The sequence below is a fragment of the Sturnira hondurensis genome, unplaced genomic scaffold (assembly GCF_014824575.4).
Source record: "Sturnira hondurensis isolate 20B ecotype Veracruz unplaced genomic scaffold, ASM1482457v3 Scaffold0020184, whole genome shotgun sequence".
NCBI lineage: Eukaryota > Metazoa > Chordata > Mammalia > Chiroptera > Phyllostomidae > Sturnira > Sturnira hondurensis.
In genome coordinates this window covers 866,130-879,529 of record NW_028092815.1, presented here as the reverse complement: position 1 = coordinate 879,529, position 13,400 = coordinate 866,130, and the positions used below count along the sequence as shown (strand labels likewise).

The window sequence follows — 13,400 nt, the reverse complement described above, 5'->3', positions numbered from 1 at the left end:
TTTTCATTAAGAAGTCAGCTGCTAGTCCTTTCAGGGCTCCCTTGTATGTTACTTCCTGTTTCTCCCTTGCTGCCTTTAAGATTCTCTCTTTGTTTTGGAATTTTGCCATCTTAATTATGATGTCTCTTGAAGTTGGTCTCTTTGGGTTCCTCTTGATTGGTATTCTCTGTGTTTCCTGGATTTGTGTGACTTTTTTCTCTCATCAAAGTAGGGAAGTTTTCCATCATTACTTTTTCAAACAGGTTTTCTATCTGTTGCTCTTCTTCTCCTTCTTGTATCCCTATTATATGGATATTATTATATTTCATGTTGTCCTGAAGTTCCCTTAACACCTCTTTGGTGTTTCTGAGTCTTTTTCCCTTTACTTGGTCTTTCTGGGAGTGTTTTTCTTCCTTGTCCTTCAGCTCACTGATTCGATCCTTTGATTCATCTATCCTGGTTTTGATTCCTTCTACTTTGTTCTTCAGCTCAGAAATTGTATTCTTCATTTCCTCTTGGCCCTTGCTGATAGTTTGTATTTCCTTTTTTCATGTTGATGTAGTTTGCAGTGAGTTCATTGTAGTTTCCCTGTAGTTTCTGGTATTTCTCAGTGAGCTCATTGAGCTTCCTATAACCATTGTTTTGAACTTAGTATCTGACGATTAACTTGCCTCTATTTCATTTCACATTCTTTCTGAGGCTTCCTCCTTTCCTTTCATTTTGGGTTTGTTTCTTTATCTTCCCATTGTTTGTGAGACTCTTTTTGTTAGCCTCTGCTTCTTAAATTAATCTGTTCTGACTCTCTGAGTTTGTGGTGTGATCTTCTATGGTAGGAAACCTGTGAGATTCAGTGGTACAGTCTCCTTGATCTCCTGAACTTGCTGCTCTTGGGATGTCATTTATGTTGACACTCAGGACATATTGAGTTTTGATCATTGTTGGGTATTTCTTTGGTGAATCCTTCCCTCCAGCTGGCTGATTGAGGGTACTCCACCCACCACATTTTGTATTCTGTTGTACAGGTGTGGACAGGTTGTGTTGAAGCTGGTTCTTCTGTCTATCTGAGGTTATAAGGCTTCTCTGTTGTTCTTAGTCAGTTGTTTGTTCTGAATAATTTCTGTACCATTTAGTTGTAATTCCAGATTGGTCCTGGTTGGTGGTTAGTGTGGGTTTCACTCAATGCCTCCACCATCTTCCTTTATTATCTGTTGGAGCCTCCTTTGTTGGTGGTTTTTCTCTTCCAGCAGGTATATTGGTGTTCACAGCTCCCACCTACTCTTTTATGTGATCTGTTGGAGGGGGAAGGGAAAATGGATTAAGATAGCAGGAGTGTATTCTATGGTATTTAAAGTACCAACACATTGAGAAGAGATAGGAGATCCTTCGGATAAGTATAGTGTTAACCATGATACTTCACCCAACTAGCCATTTTTTAGTAAGGATGGAAAAGAAATAAGACTCTTGTTAGAAGGGGGAAGGCTTGTGAGTTGGATGCAGAAAACAGCTTGTAGGAGGTGAGATGAGATATAGTGAGAGTAAAGGTTAGAAAGCAGGCACAGTGTGTGAGAGAATAGAATTAACTACAACAGGAATGAAGTTCCGGAAGATGGTGAGATGGGCTAAGATCAGGGAGGGGTGCTGTGTAGTATTTACAATTGTATGGAACAACAATTATTTAAAGTAATACTGGAACAACAATCATATGACAGAATCTATGCCATATGAATAACAAGAACAGGAAGTACATGACCTAGAGTCGTGTGCTATTGCAACATAGGCAAAGTGAAAGAAGGAGAATTACAGTATACTATGTAAGAGAGAACAAGGAAAATCAGTCAAACAATGCAATTACACAACAAAATAAAATGAAGAAAACTAAACAGAAAGAAGAGAAATAAGAAAATACACAATCTCCTTACCATCTGTTTTTCAATGTCCTCTACAGTTTTGACCTCCAGACCTCGTATGTGCTAGGATTCTGTTGGCTGTTCACTGTGTTCCTCAGAAGATCAGCTAGGTGTTCTACCTGTGCACAGGGGGAAGCGGGCTCCACTCCCACCTACCTCGCTGCCATCTTCCAGCCTCAGGATTTCCGTATATAGCCTTTATTATATTGAGATAGTTTTATATATTTCTAATTTGTTGTATGTTTTTTATTATGAAAGTATGTTGAATACAAATGCTTTATTTGTATCAGTCGAGATGATTGTGTGGTTTTTTTCCTTCCCCTTTGTGAATATGATGTACTTCATTGATTTTTGTTGAATCAGCCTTGCTGGTTCATGGTGTATAATCTTTTTAACATGCGGTTGGGTTTGGTTTGCTAGTATTTTGTTGAAGACTTTTGCATATGTATTCACCAGGGATGTTAGTCTGCAGTTTTCTTCTTTTCTTGAAGGGTCTATTCTGGTTTTAGTTAATACTGCCCTCACAGAGTAAATTGGAAGTATTCCTGTTTTTCAGATTTTTTTTTTGGAAGAGTTTGAGAAGGATTGGTGTAAATCTCTTTAATCATTATAAATTTGTTAAGGTTTTTTATTCTTCATGATTCGGTTTGGGCATGTTTTATGTTTCTAGAATTTGTCTATTTCATCTAGGTTATCCAATATGTTGGTGTACTATTATTCATATTCTTCTTGTATAATTCTACTTATCCTTAAAAAATGGGCAGTAACATGTATTTTTTTCCTGATTTTTAGTTATTTGAATCTTAGTTAATCTAACTAAAGAGTTGTCAGTTTTGTTCATCTTTTCAAAGAACCAGCTCTTGGTTTTGTTGATTTTCTTTTTTTTAATTCTCTATTTTAATCTCTAGTCTAATCTGTATTATCTTATTCCTTTGGTACTTTTGAGTTTAGTTTGTTTCTCTTTTCCAACTTCCTTAAGGTGAAAGGTTAGGTTGTTGAGTCGAGACCATTATTTTTCTATGTGTTTACAGTTACAGCCTTCCCTCTCAGCGCTGCTTTCTCTGCACCCCGTGTGTGTTTTGTTGTGTTTTCATTTTCATTTGTGTCAAGATATTTTTAAATATTTTTACGGTTTCTTCATTGAGCCACTGGTGTTTAGAAGTGTGTTGTTTAGTTTCCACACATTTGTGACTCTTAGTTTTCTTTCTCCTTTTGGGATCTAGTTTCATTATATAGTAATTAGAAAATACACTTTTTCTGATTTCAGTCTTTTAAAATATTAAAATTTGGTTTGTGGCCTAACATATGGCCTATCTTGGAGAACACACCATGTCAGTTGAAAAAAATGTGTGTTGTGCTGTTGTTGGGTGGAGTGTTTATATGTTTGTTTTAGGTCCAGTTGATCTGTATGTTGTTCCTGTCCTGTCTTTCTTCATGAACCTTCTGTCAGTGGCCTGTTATCAACAATGGGTGTTGGAGTCTTCTATTATTTGGTAGCTGTCTTCTGTCCCCTTCAATTGTTAAAATTTGCTTCATATACTTTGGAGCTCTGGTGTTCAGTGCATATAGTTTTAGAATCATTGTATCTTCTAAATTGACCCTTTTATTATTTTTTAAATTATATAACTGTATATGTATGTATGTATGTATGTATAATACCTTGTATTGTCTCTTTAGCAGTTTTCGACCTAAAGTCTTCCTGCTCTCTTTTGGTTACTACTTGCACAGAACAACTTTTTCCATCCTTTCACTTTCAACTTACATGTGTCTTTAGGTCTAAAATGCGTGTCCTGTAGACAGCATATAGTTGAGTGCAGTTGCTTATTCATTCTGCAAACCTATGCCTTTTGGTTGGGAGCCTAATCCATTTACATTTAGAGTAATTTCTGACAGGTGAGCACTTCCTTTCACCATTTTGTTATTTGTTTTCTGTGTGTCTTATAGCTTTTTCTCTCTTATTGTCTCTGTTCCTGACCTTTTTTGTATTAATTAATTTTTTGTAATGACAAGTTTTAATTTCCCTTTTATTTCCTTTTGTGTATGTTCTATAGATATTTTCCTTGTGGTTCCCATTGGTATACATGTACTGTCTAGAAATTACGACATTCTGTCTCATGTTTATGCCAGTTTAACTCAACCACAAACAAAAACTCTGCTTCTTCACAGCTCTGCTCCTTTATGTTACTGGTGTCACGGATTACATCTTTCCATAGTGTGCCCACTATAACAGATTTGTCATTATTCTTGTGCATTTGTCTTTAAAAATCATGTAAGTAAACATGAATTGCAGTTATAAACTAAAATTATAATAATATTGGCTTTTACATCTTTCATGTATTTACTTCTACCATAGAACTTTATATTTTCATGTGGCTGTACGTTACTGTCTAGCATCCTTTTTTTCAATTTGAGAGACGTCATGTAGTGTTGCTTATAAGGCAAGTCTAGAGGTAATAACATACTTCTGCTTCTATTCATCTGAGAATGTCTTCATTTCTCCCTCATTTTGGAAACACAGTTTTGTTGCCTACAGAACTCTCAGGTTTTTTTCCCCTTGAACTTTGAATACATCCTTCCACTGCCTTTGTCCTGCAAGGTGTCTGATGAGACAGCCACTGATGGTTTCACTGGGGATCCTTTGTGCACATCAGGTTGCTTTTCTCTCATTTCTTTCAAGAATCTCTTTCCGTCTTTTCCTTTGGTGCTTTGATTGTGTGTGTCGTGGTGTGTGTGTGTGTGTGTGTGTGTGTGTGTGTCTGGGTTAGCGCTACTTAACAGTTATCGCAGGTTCTTGAATTTGTGTATCTATGCATCCTTAGGTTTGGGAGATTTTCAGCTATTGTTACTTCAAATCTCTATCCCCTTTATTTCTCCCCCTTCTGGGGAGAAGGCAGTGAGCATGGCATTCTGCTTGCTGATGTTGCATCAGTCCCTGAGGCTCTGTTCACTTTCCTTCATTCTTTTTTTTGTCTTCTCATACTCAGTCATTTAAATGACTCATCTCCAAGTTGGCCCACTCTTGGTGCTGCTGGTTTGAATCTGATGTTGAACTCCTATGGTGAATTTTTTAATTTCGATACTGTATTTTTAGCTTCAGAATTTGTCTATTTTTTATTGCTTCTGTCTCATTATGAATACTCTCATTTGTTCATATATTTTTCTCTGATTTCTTTGTCCATGATGTTCTCTAGCTCCTGGAGCATATTTATAACAGTTGTTTAAAGGCTTTTGTCTGGTAAGCCCAGCGTGTGTTTCTATAAGGACAGTGGCAGGTCGAGGCATGTGAAGACTGCTGGGGGACTGCAGACTTAGGGATGCCTGGGGGCAGGGGTGTGAGGGCAGAGGAATACGATGGGACATTTAAGGCCATAAGAAGCTGGGGTGAGACCCTAGGAAATTAAGACTCGTAAAAGCAGCTGGTGTAGTAAACACACACACACGCCCTACACAGTCCAGACGGGACAGGTGCCCAGAAACTTTCTGAGAAAACGTCAAACCCTCATCTAGGCTGATTTCAAGGCTTGGGAGCCTGTTAAATAGTGAAGGCGTTCCCCTCAAATTTGCAAAGACTGGGAGCAGTGACTGTTATTCAAATGCCTAATTTCCAACAACAGCAACAACAAAAACCCCCATAAGATGTACAAGAAGTGGAAACATGGCCCATTCAAAGGAACAGAATACAGTCATGCCTCAGTACTCATCAGCTTCAGAACTCGTAAACCCTGTACTTGTCACACTCTGACCTGAAAAATGTGTTTCCGGACTCAGCGCTTACTCACTACCCACTCACTACCCGACGCACGTGCTAGAACTTGTGTGAGTTGGATGCTGCCCCACAAGAGAAAACGTTTCCTTAGTTGACCCTTGCTCACCACTCGCCACTCGTGGGGACAAGTTAAGAATGAGTACCAAGGTACCACTGTGAATCTCTAGAAACGGTTTGCTGAGTCTGCTGAGACCCCTTCCAGTCTGCTGAGAACCCTCCCAGCCCACAGACGGCCCAGAACATTGCAAACAAATTCCATTTTGTTTCTTTGATCTTGAAGGAGGGAACCGGGGATTGGGATTTGTTTTTTTGACTACACCAGGGAGAGGAGGGCAAGTACAAGCAAAACACCACACAATTTCATATCGTTTTGAATGTCTTTTTCTGGATTGGGCATTTTTTTGTTTAAACGTGTGGCTGCCTTCCAGAGCTCCTACAGAGGCATTTGGTCAGTGTGCTGTTGTTTTTATCATGCTTCCACAGAGGAACACGGACCTGGAGCTTCCCACTCTCTTACTGACCTCACTCTCAGTTACACACCAAACCTTTTGAGACGTTTGCTTGCAAATGGGATGTTTTGCTACTAACTGGTGAGAAGTGTGGTGAAAATGGGCCACACTGTCCCCAGTGTGGACTCAGCGTCTGATTGTGTCTCACCTTTCCCCAGTACAAGCACGGAGGACCCATCATCGCCGTGCAGGTGGAGAACGAATATGGCTCCTACAACAAGGACCCCGCCTACATGCCTTACGTCAAGAAAGTAAGTGCCAGCTTCACACCTTTCCTCACGGTCCTGACCCCAGAATGCAGTGTGGGCTGCAGCATCGCAGCAGGGCCGCCACTGCCCTCATGCTGACGCCACATCTCTTGGTGCCTTTATCGGAGAGCAAGTCATTGGTCCACACGAGCATTTCCGTGGGGCCGCCACTTGGTCCCCGTACTGACTGAGACTGATGGGGGCTGGCAGTGCCTCCGAGGCATCGCAGGGCCTATGCACAAAGGACTCGGCTCACCTGAGTGGTGATGGTTAGACATGTCCTCCTGGAGGGGCGGCTCCCGTTCCAGCATCTGAAGCATCGCCTGCACATTGGCTACGTCTGAGAATTGTAGAAAATCCCCGGGGCCAGTCTGGTGCTCCCACATCTGATTTCAGTGCGTGGGTGGGGTGGCGAACCCATGATTTCATAGGTGGCTGCTCAGGGCAGGGTGGGGCGGGGCTAGAGGAGCAGGTGAATATTCAGCTCTTTTGTCCCTTCATAGCTGAGACCTTGAAAACTGCCTTAGTGTTTCTAGCCCTCCTTTTCTTCTTCTGCGGAGCAGAACTAGTGAAGTGACTGGCCTAGCCGGATGGTGCTGTGTGGGGGTCACAGGGCTCAGCACTGGTCCAGGCAGACCGTGGCTGGTAGGCAAGGCTTTGGTAGAGTCCTCAGCATCGGTTTCAAAGTCCTTGGAAGGCGTGGCCATGGTGGGAGCTGAGGCCACGTTAAGTGGCCTCTGAATCAGTCGGATTAAGACTGCCTTGGCCTTGGCTGTTTGCATCCTGGACAGCATCTCTTTTGCCATCACAGGCGGATCCATTTCCATGTGGAAAGTACTTCAGTCCTTGCAGACAGGTAGAGCGAGACTTGAGTGCATCGGCGTGTAGGTTCTCGGTCGCTCATCCCCACCCTTCTTCACATGCAGAACGCTTTCAGCATGGGGAGCAAGGCTGACCCGAGGAAGAGCGAGAGTCCTGAGGCCGGAAAGGGAAGTGCTCAGTCCTGGTGGTCAGGCTGGCCCCTGCTGGGTTAGACTGTGCCTCCAGCTTCCTCCCTGTGTGTGAATCAGCTGGCAAGGTCCCAGCTGGGGTGCAGGACAGGGGGCACCTCCTGCTCCATCTCTTCCCTCTGCCTGTTTCCAGGTATGGGGGTGTCTCTGGCCAGTGGTTACTGAATTACTGAGCTGCAGTGAGGGCAGGAGAGGAGAGGGCACTGGCTTGGGGGCCTCTCCTGCTCATTCCTGTCTTCCTGGTACCTGGGAGAGGCACCCCCGTGTGAGACAAGGGGGCAGAGAGAAGCAGCAGCCAAGCCTATTATCTGGAGGTCTTGGGAGGGTGCTCACCTGAGCTGCCACTCAGGTTTTCCTGGGGCATCGCGGGCATGGGGACCCCATTAGCATAGAGGACCTTAGACAAATGACCTTCCCTTTCTGAGCTTTATCGAGTCATGTGCACAGCGGGGACAAGAATGCCTTTCTCTGAGGCTGCCAGGGAGCAGTGGGATGACCAGCACGAGACCCTGACCTGTGCTTGGCAGATGGCTGGTGCCCTGGGAGTGGTCAGTCAGTGCCTGTGGATGGTCGTGGGGGACTGGCGCAGCCATAAAAGACAGTCGCCATCCATGTTTTTAGCCTTCCAACCCCCACGATGCTGCATGCATGTGGCGGGAACCTACCTAAGCAAAGTTTGTGAAATGTCAGTGAGTAACTGGCTGGCAGGAGAGTTGCAAGGTGGGGGCTTTTCAGGGTTTGACAAAAATCTCGCCTCGCCCAGTGGAATGCCCTCCTGCAGCCTCTGCTGTCCCAAGAATCAGGCCCCTCTGCTCCTTCCTACCAGGGCCTGGGATCAGAGATGAGCTTTATTCACCCATTGGGCTGTCTTTCTGCCTCCCCTGTTTCCAAGAGGATCGAGCTGAAATAGCAGTCTTATAAAACGTCTGCAGTGAAATGAAAGGCAGAGCCCCCTGGCGGGGTTTTCTGGTCCCGAGTTGCCTAGAGCCCAGGCCAGGGCGTTTGAAGGCAGGCGGACTCTGGGTCCAGTCTGTCCTTGCTCATCAGCTCTGAGCCCGTGGCACCTTGTCTGACTTCTCCAAGGCTCGCACCTGTGCTGCTGAGAGCTGGTGGTGAGACTGCCAGGGGCTGTCTGTGTCGGGAAAGTGCGTGGCAGAAGGCCCCGATACTGTGAAGGCTTCCCAGTGTCAGCGGATGTTTCGAACAAAAACTGGTTTTTGCTCCTGAGCACAGTGTGTGTTCCTTCCACTTCTTCTTTTGACTTATAACCTTCAGAGAGCTCTTACCGTTCTTCTGGGTACATGCCCCACACCATGGGCATGTGACTATGGTGTGGCGGTGACCACGTCCCTCCATGCTGGCTGCGTGGACGGGACAGGCTGCTTGCCTCTGGTGAGGGCGAAGTGGGAGGAGTGGGCTGTCCCTGAGGCCCTGACCCACTCTTGGGTCCCTGTGGTCTCTTGCCAGGTGACAGCATGGCAGCTGGCCTTGCTGAGCTGGCTGGTGGGTGGGTGGTCATTCCTAGGAACAGCACAGCAGCCAGACAGGGTACCTTGCCAGGGCTGGACTTCCCGCAGACAGGAGCTTTGTCGAACATGGTGCACACAGACTGGGTGGGTCTCTGTTTCCAGCAGAGAAATAAAGGCTGTGTTTGAATTTCTTCCTCTTTCTCTAGCTGCTGCCTCGTTGGCAGCTGTGAGCCAGCAGGAGCTTCGAGGAATAATGGGCTTTGACGACTCTCATTTTCCCCCACAGGCCTTAGAGGACCGCGGGATTGTGGAGCTGCTCTTGACCTCAGACAACAAGGATGGCCTGAGGAAGGGGGTCATCCACGGAGGTATCTGCATGGAGGTGGGGCAGGCAGGGCTTAGGCCTGGCTGTGCATGCGCCTCTGACAGCCTCACCACCTGCAGAGTTGCTCTGAGGCCTGTCCTTCTACCTGCAGCACGGCGCTGGGCCCCAAAGGGGCCCCTGCAAAGGCTCCTTGTCAGAGATGGACTTGTCATGGCCGGCCCTGTAGTTAGTCTTCCTTTTCTACTTGCACTTAACACTGGCCATACTCTGCAGACTGAGAGACCAGGGAACATGAGCTGGGCATTGGAGGTCTCTGAACGCCCCCAAGAGGGCTGCGCAGATGAAGCACTGGACGTGCTGTGAGGACGACCTCCTCCAAAATTAGAGAGATGCCTGAGCCTTCCCAGGGTCTGAGCAGCCCTCACAGGGAGGGAAGCTGGCTGGTGGGGAGGAAGCCGTGCATGAGTACACAGGCGCCTTCCCCTCCCCAGCCCTGCGCCTCTCTCCTCTGCCTCTGCTGCTCCTGAAGATGCGTCCACTGTTCCCCACCCACACAGGGAGTCCTCTCACCCCTCATGGGCTTGCTCAGCACCTCCACCTCAGGCCCTGGGTGATCAGCTTTTCTCCATTGGATCGTCCCCACTGCATATAAACATGTTGTCCTTTCTCTCTTCTAACAGAGAAGTCTCTCCACTCATTTCCCTGGCAGGCTCCCCTTTCAGCACCTCTCCCCATGTTCACACTCATAGGCCCCTCACCCTTTTCCTCCCATCCCTCTTAGAGCCTGGAGGAGGAGCACATTCCACCTCCCCATGTCCATGTGATAAATTTAACTGGTTAGTTCTTGCTGCCTCTGACCCGTCTGATTTTGTTTGTTATTGACCATCCTTCTCTTCCCTTTGAATCTGCCTTCTCTTTTGGCATCTGGGACACCATTTCCCCGTTTCTATCTGACTTCATGGGCAGCTCCTTCTTGGTGTTTCATCCCGGTCATTCTCTCTCCCTGAGCTAAAATGTTCAAATCCTCAAGGCTCACTGTGGAATGAGCCCTCTATCTGGTGACGTCTGGCGATGCCATCCAGGTAGCTTTAAGTGCCATCTCTGTGTCGTAATGAGGCCTCTCCTAAACTCCTGGGCTTGCCCTGGGAGGCTGCCAGCCTCGGGAACCATCAGGGACCTGAACCTGCCTGTTTCTGCCTACAACCTGCCCCTCCTGTTCCCGGCAAATTGCAGCTCCACTCCCCCCATTACACAGCCCCCAGCCCTCGTAGTCACTCTCAGCCCCTCTCCTCCCACATGCTGGGCACACAGCCACCAGCAAACCCTTTTTGTCTCTAGCCTTCGCTTCCAAGTTTATCCGGAATTCGAGTAGGTTCTACCACTTCAACTATGACCATCATCTTCCTTCTGCATTATTGCAACAATATTGAAACTAATCTCCCCTTCTCCCCACTGTTGACTCCCTTAAACTTTCTCTCAACACAGCAGCCTCTGAGAATGTCATTCAGATCGCCCCACCTCTGCCTGAATGCCAGGCGTGCCCTGACTCTGAGAGTGACCTCGAAGGGCCTCCTGCACGGCCCCTGCTTCCCAGCGGCCGGCTGTCTCCTGCCTGTCTGCCCTGCTCCTCCCTGCCGGCCTCCCTGCTGTTCCTCAGGCAGGCTAGACGCCCTGACGTCTGCCAGGTGTGCAGGGCATGATTGCTCGATTTCCTCCCAACTTCCCTGAGGTCACCTCAGAGCGAGGCTGCCTTTGAGCACCATTCAAAATTGCAGCTCATCCTCGGGCTCTGCTCGGGTATATTTTACTTTCTGACGTTCTGGGAAGTTCTGTCATTCTTTGACTTACCTGTTTCACCACAGCAGTAGGTTGTGCAGGGCCTGGCTGCTCTGGTGCCTAGACAGGCCACAGCCCACCCTCCCTGGGGCTCCGGCCACTGTGCTGGTCTCAGCTGTAGCACATGCACTTTACTGTTCCTCTGAGTGGCCCTGCACTGTCTTGGACACTTGAAGAGAGGGCACGAATCTCTGTAGCCCTAGGGCCAGTGCCCAGTGTGCGGTGGGCGGTCAGGGAGTGACTGTTGGATGGACAGGCCAGAGAAGGCTCTGATTCCCAGGTGGGGTGAGTTCCCCAAGCACCCAGACTGTCTCCTGATGAGGCCCAGCCGCTGTTCCTGTTCTTTCCACATGGTGGTGGTGTCTCCCTGTAGCTGCTTTCAAAGCCTCCAGCTCCCAAGGTTAGGTCAGGGCCAGGGTGTGGGTAGTTGGCTGAGCCCTGACTGGGACAGGTAAGGAGGCAGGGCCAGCTGAGCTGCTGCAGGTGTTCATTGTGGTGGCGTCCTGCAGAGCAAAGCCTGCGTGGGAGCTGGGAGCCATCGTGCATCCTCCCGCCCCTCCCAGCCTCAGGAGCACTGCCTGCTGCTGCTGCTGCCTGAGATACTGTATTTTTCAATTAATTAAAAATGAAATTATAGTTACACATTCACAAGGCATAAACATCAAATCATCCCTGGCTGGTGTGGTTCAGTGGACTGAGTGCTGGCCTGTGAACTGAAGGGTCGCCGGTTTGATTCCCAGTCAGGGCACATGCCTGGGTTGTGGGCCAGGTCCCCAGTGGGGGTGTGTGATAGGTAACCACACACTGGTGATCCTCTCCCTCTCCCTCCCTTCCCCTCTCTAAAAATACATAAGTAAAATCTTTTTAAAAGGTAAAATCATAGAAATGCTTATCAAGAAATGCCACGCAGCCTCCCTGCTCCCACTCTCCAGAGGTGGCCGTTTTGAACTCTTTCACGTTCCTTCTGGGATTTTCTTGATGATTCCAAATATGCACCTGTAGCACTCTGCCTTTATGGGTTTAAAAGGCTACCTGCCGATGTGTGTTCTGGCGGAGGTTCTGGTTCTTCTAGCCGCCTCCCCCGCCCCGTGTGGCCACCTCCTGGTGTCTGTTGCCGGTGATGGTCAACACATGACCGACAGGGGATGTCCTCCATGGGCCTGGGAGTGTGTCTGTCAGTCTGTGCCGTGCGTGTGAATCCACCCACTTCGTGTGCACAGTTGTCACGCTCAATGTAATTACCCCCTTTATTTCTCTTTCCAATTCTCCTTTCCTTCTACCATCCCCCCTTTCTCTTAAACGCTTTACTGGCACCTTCCACACATCTGTCACAGAGAGGTTTCAAATACCTGTACGTGCCAGATTCCGCATGGCGTCCTAGGGTGCTGTCGGTGACCTCGCATCCCTAACCTGCATGGGTATCCTGCGTGGTCACTGAGGCTGGCCTGCGTCCCTGTGGATCTGTGTCCCAGAACTTCGAGGGCACGACTGCATTATCTTCTGGCACCCACTGTTGCTGCCACTGAAGAGCAAGGGCATTCTGGGTCGCAGTCATCTCACATGCTCTGTTCTTCCCTCTGCTGTTTCTGGGGAATTTGAGAATGCGCCTTTTGTCCTGAGCAGTCTGGGTTCCAGTGCTCTCCTTGGACATGAGGCAGGTTCCTTTTTGTGGTACCACCGTGGCCACGGGGGTTGGAGCGGTGATGGTCCCCAGTGGGGGACATTCAGTTGCTGCCTTTTGCATATGTGCCTTCCCCTCCCTTTTCTGGTCCTTGGTTGCTCCTGTTATTTGTGATTGGGCTCTCATAGCGACTTTTTAAATTTGCTAATCTTTTTGCTCTTTTATCTCTTTGCCCTTTCATTCTGTTTTCCGGGTGACTTCCTCAGCTTTTAATCTTCCAGTCCTGTCACTTCCTGGGTCTTGCCTTTCTGGAGTGTATTTCTTTTCCCATGGCATACTTTTTACTGGGTATTTCTTTCTTCTTTCTCTCTGAAGGTATTTTACTTTTTTCTAAACATCCACCTGTTCTGCTCCAGTCTTGCATGTGAGGGCATTTGCTCAATTGCCTGGCTCTGGACTGAGCAGTTGAAGGAAGAGGCAATAACCTGCCACTCCGGAACTGGACCAGGCCATGGGGGGCAGTCTCAAAGAGGCGAACCCAAATGTCAGTATCTGGAGAACTTGTCTTTTGCTCTGTAAACTGTTTCAAACAAGACTCCTTTAGTGTATTGCTGGAGGTGTTCTGGAAGCAAGTGGGAGGGATGTGCAGAATGCCCCTTGCAGGTCCTCATTCCCCCAACACATCTCTCAACCAGCTGTGCTGTGCCCGATCCCTCCCAGCCTAGAGAAA

General features: G+C 47.5%; 1 protein-coding gene across 2 annotated transcripts in view; it reads left to right on the top strand.

The window, feature by feature from the left end:
* Positions 1-13,400, top strand: part of GLB1L2 (galactosidase beta 1 like 2) — a 47,751-nt gene that overhangs the window by 21,490 nt on the left and 12,861 nt on the right. For both annotated transcript variants that reach the window (XM_037029056.1, XM_037029055.1), the window contains 2 exons: positions 6,320-6,412; positions 9,175-9,256. In XM_037029056.1, the coding sequence (XP_036884951.1) occupies positions 6,320-6,412; positions 9,175-9,256 (175 nt within the window). The remainder of the gene's footprint in view (positions 1-6,319; positions 6,413-9,174; positions 9,257-13,400) is intronic.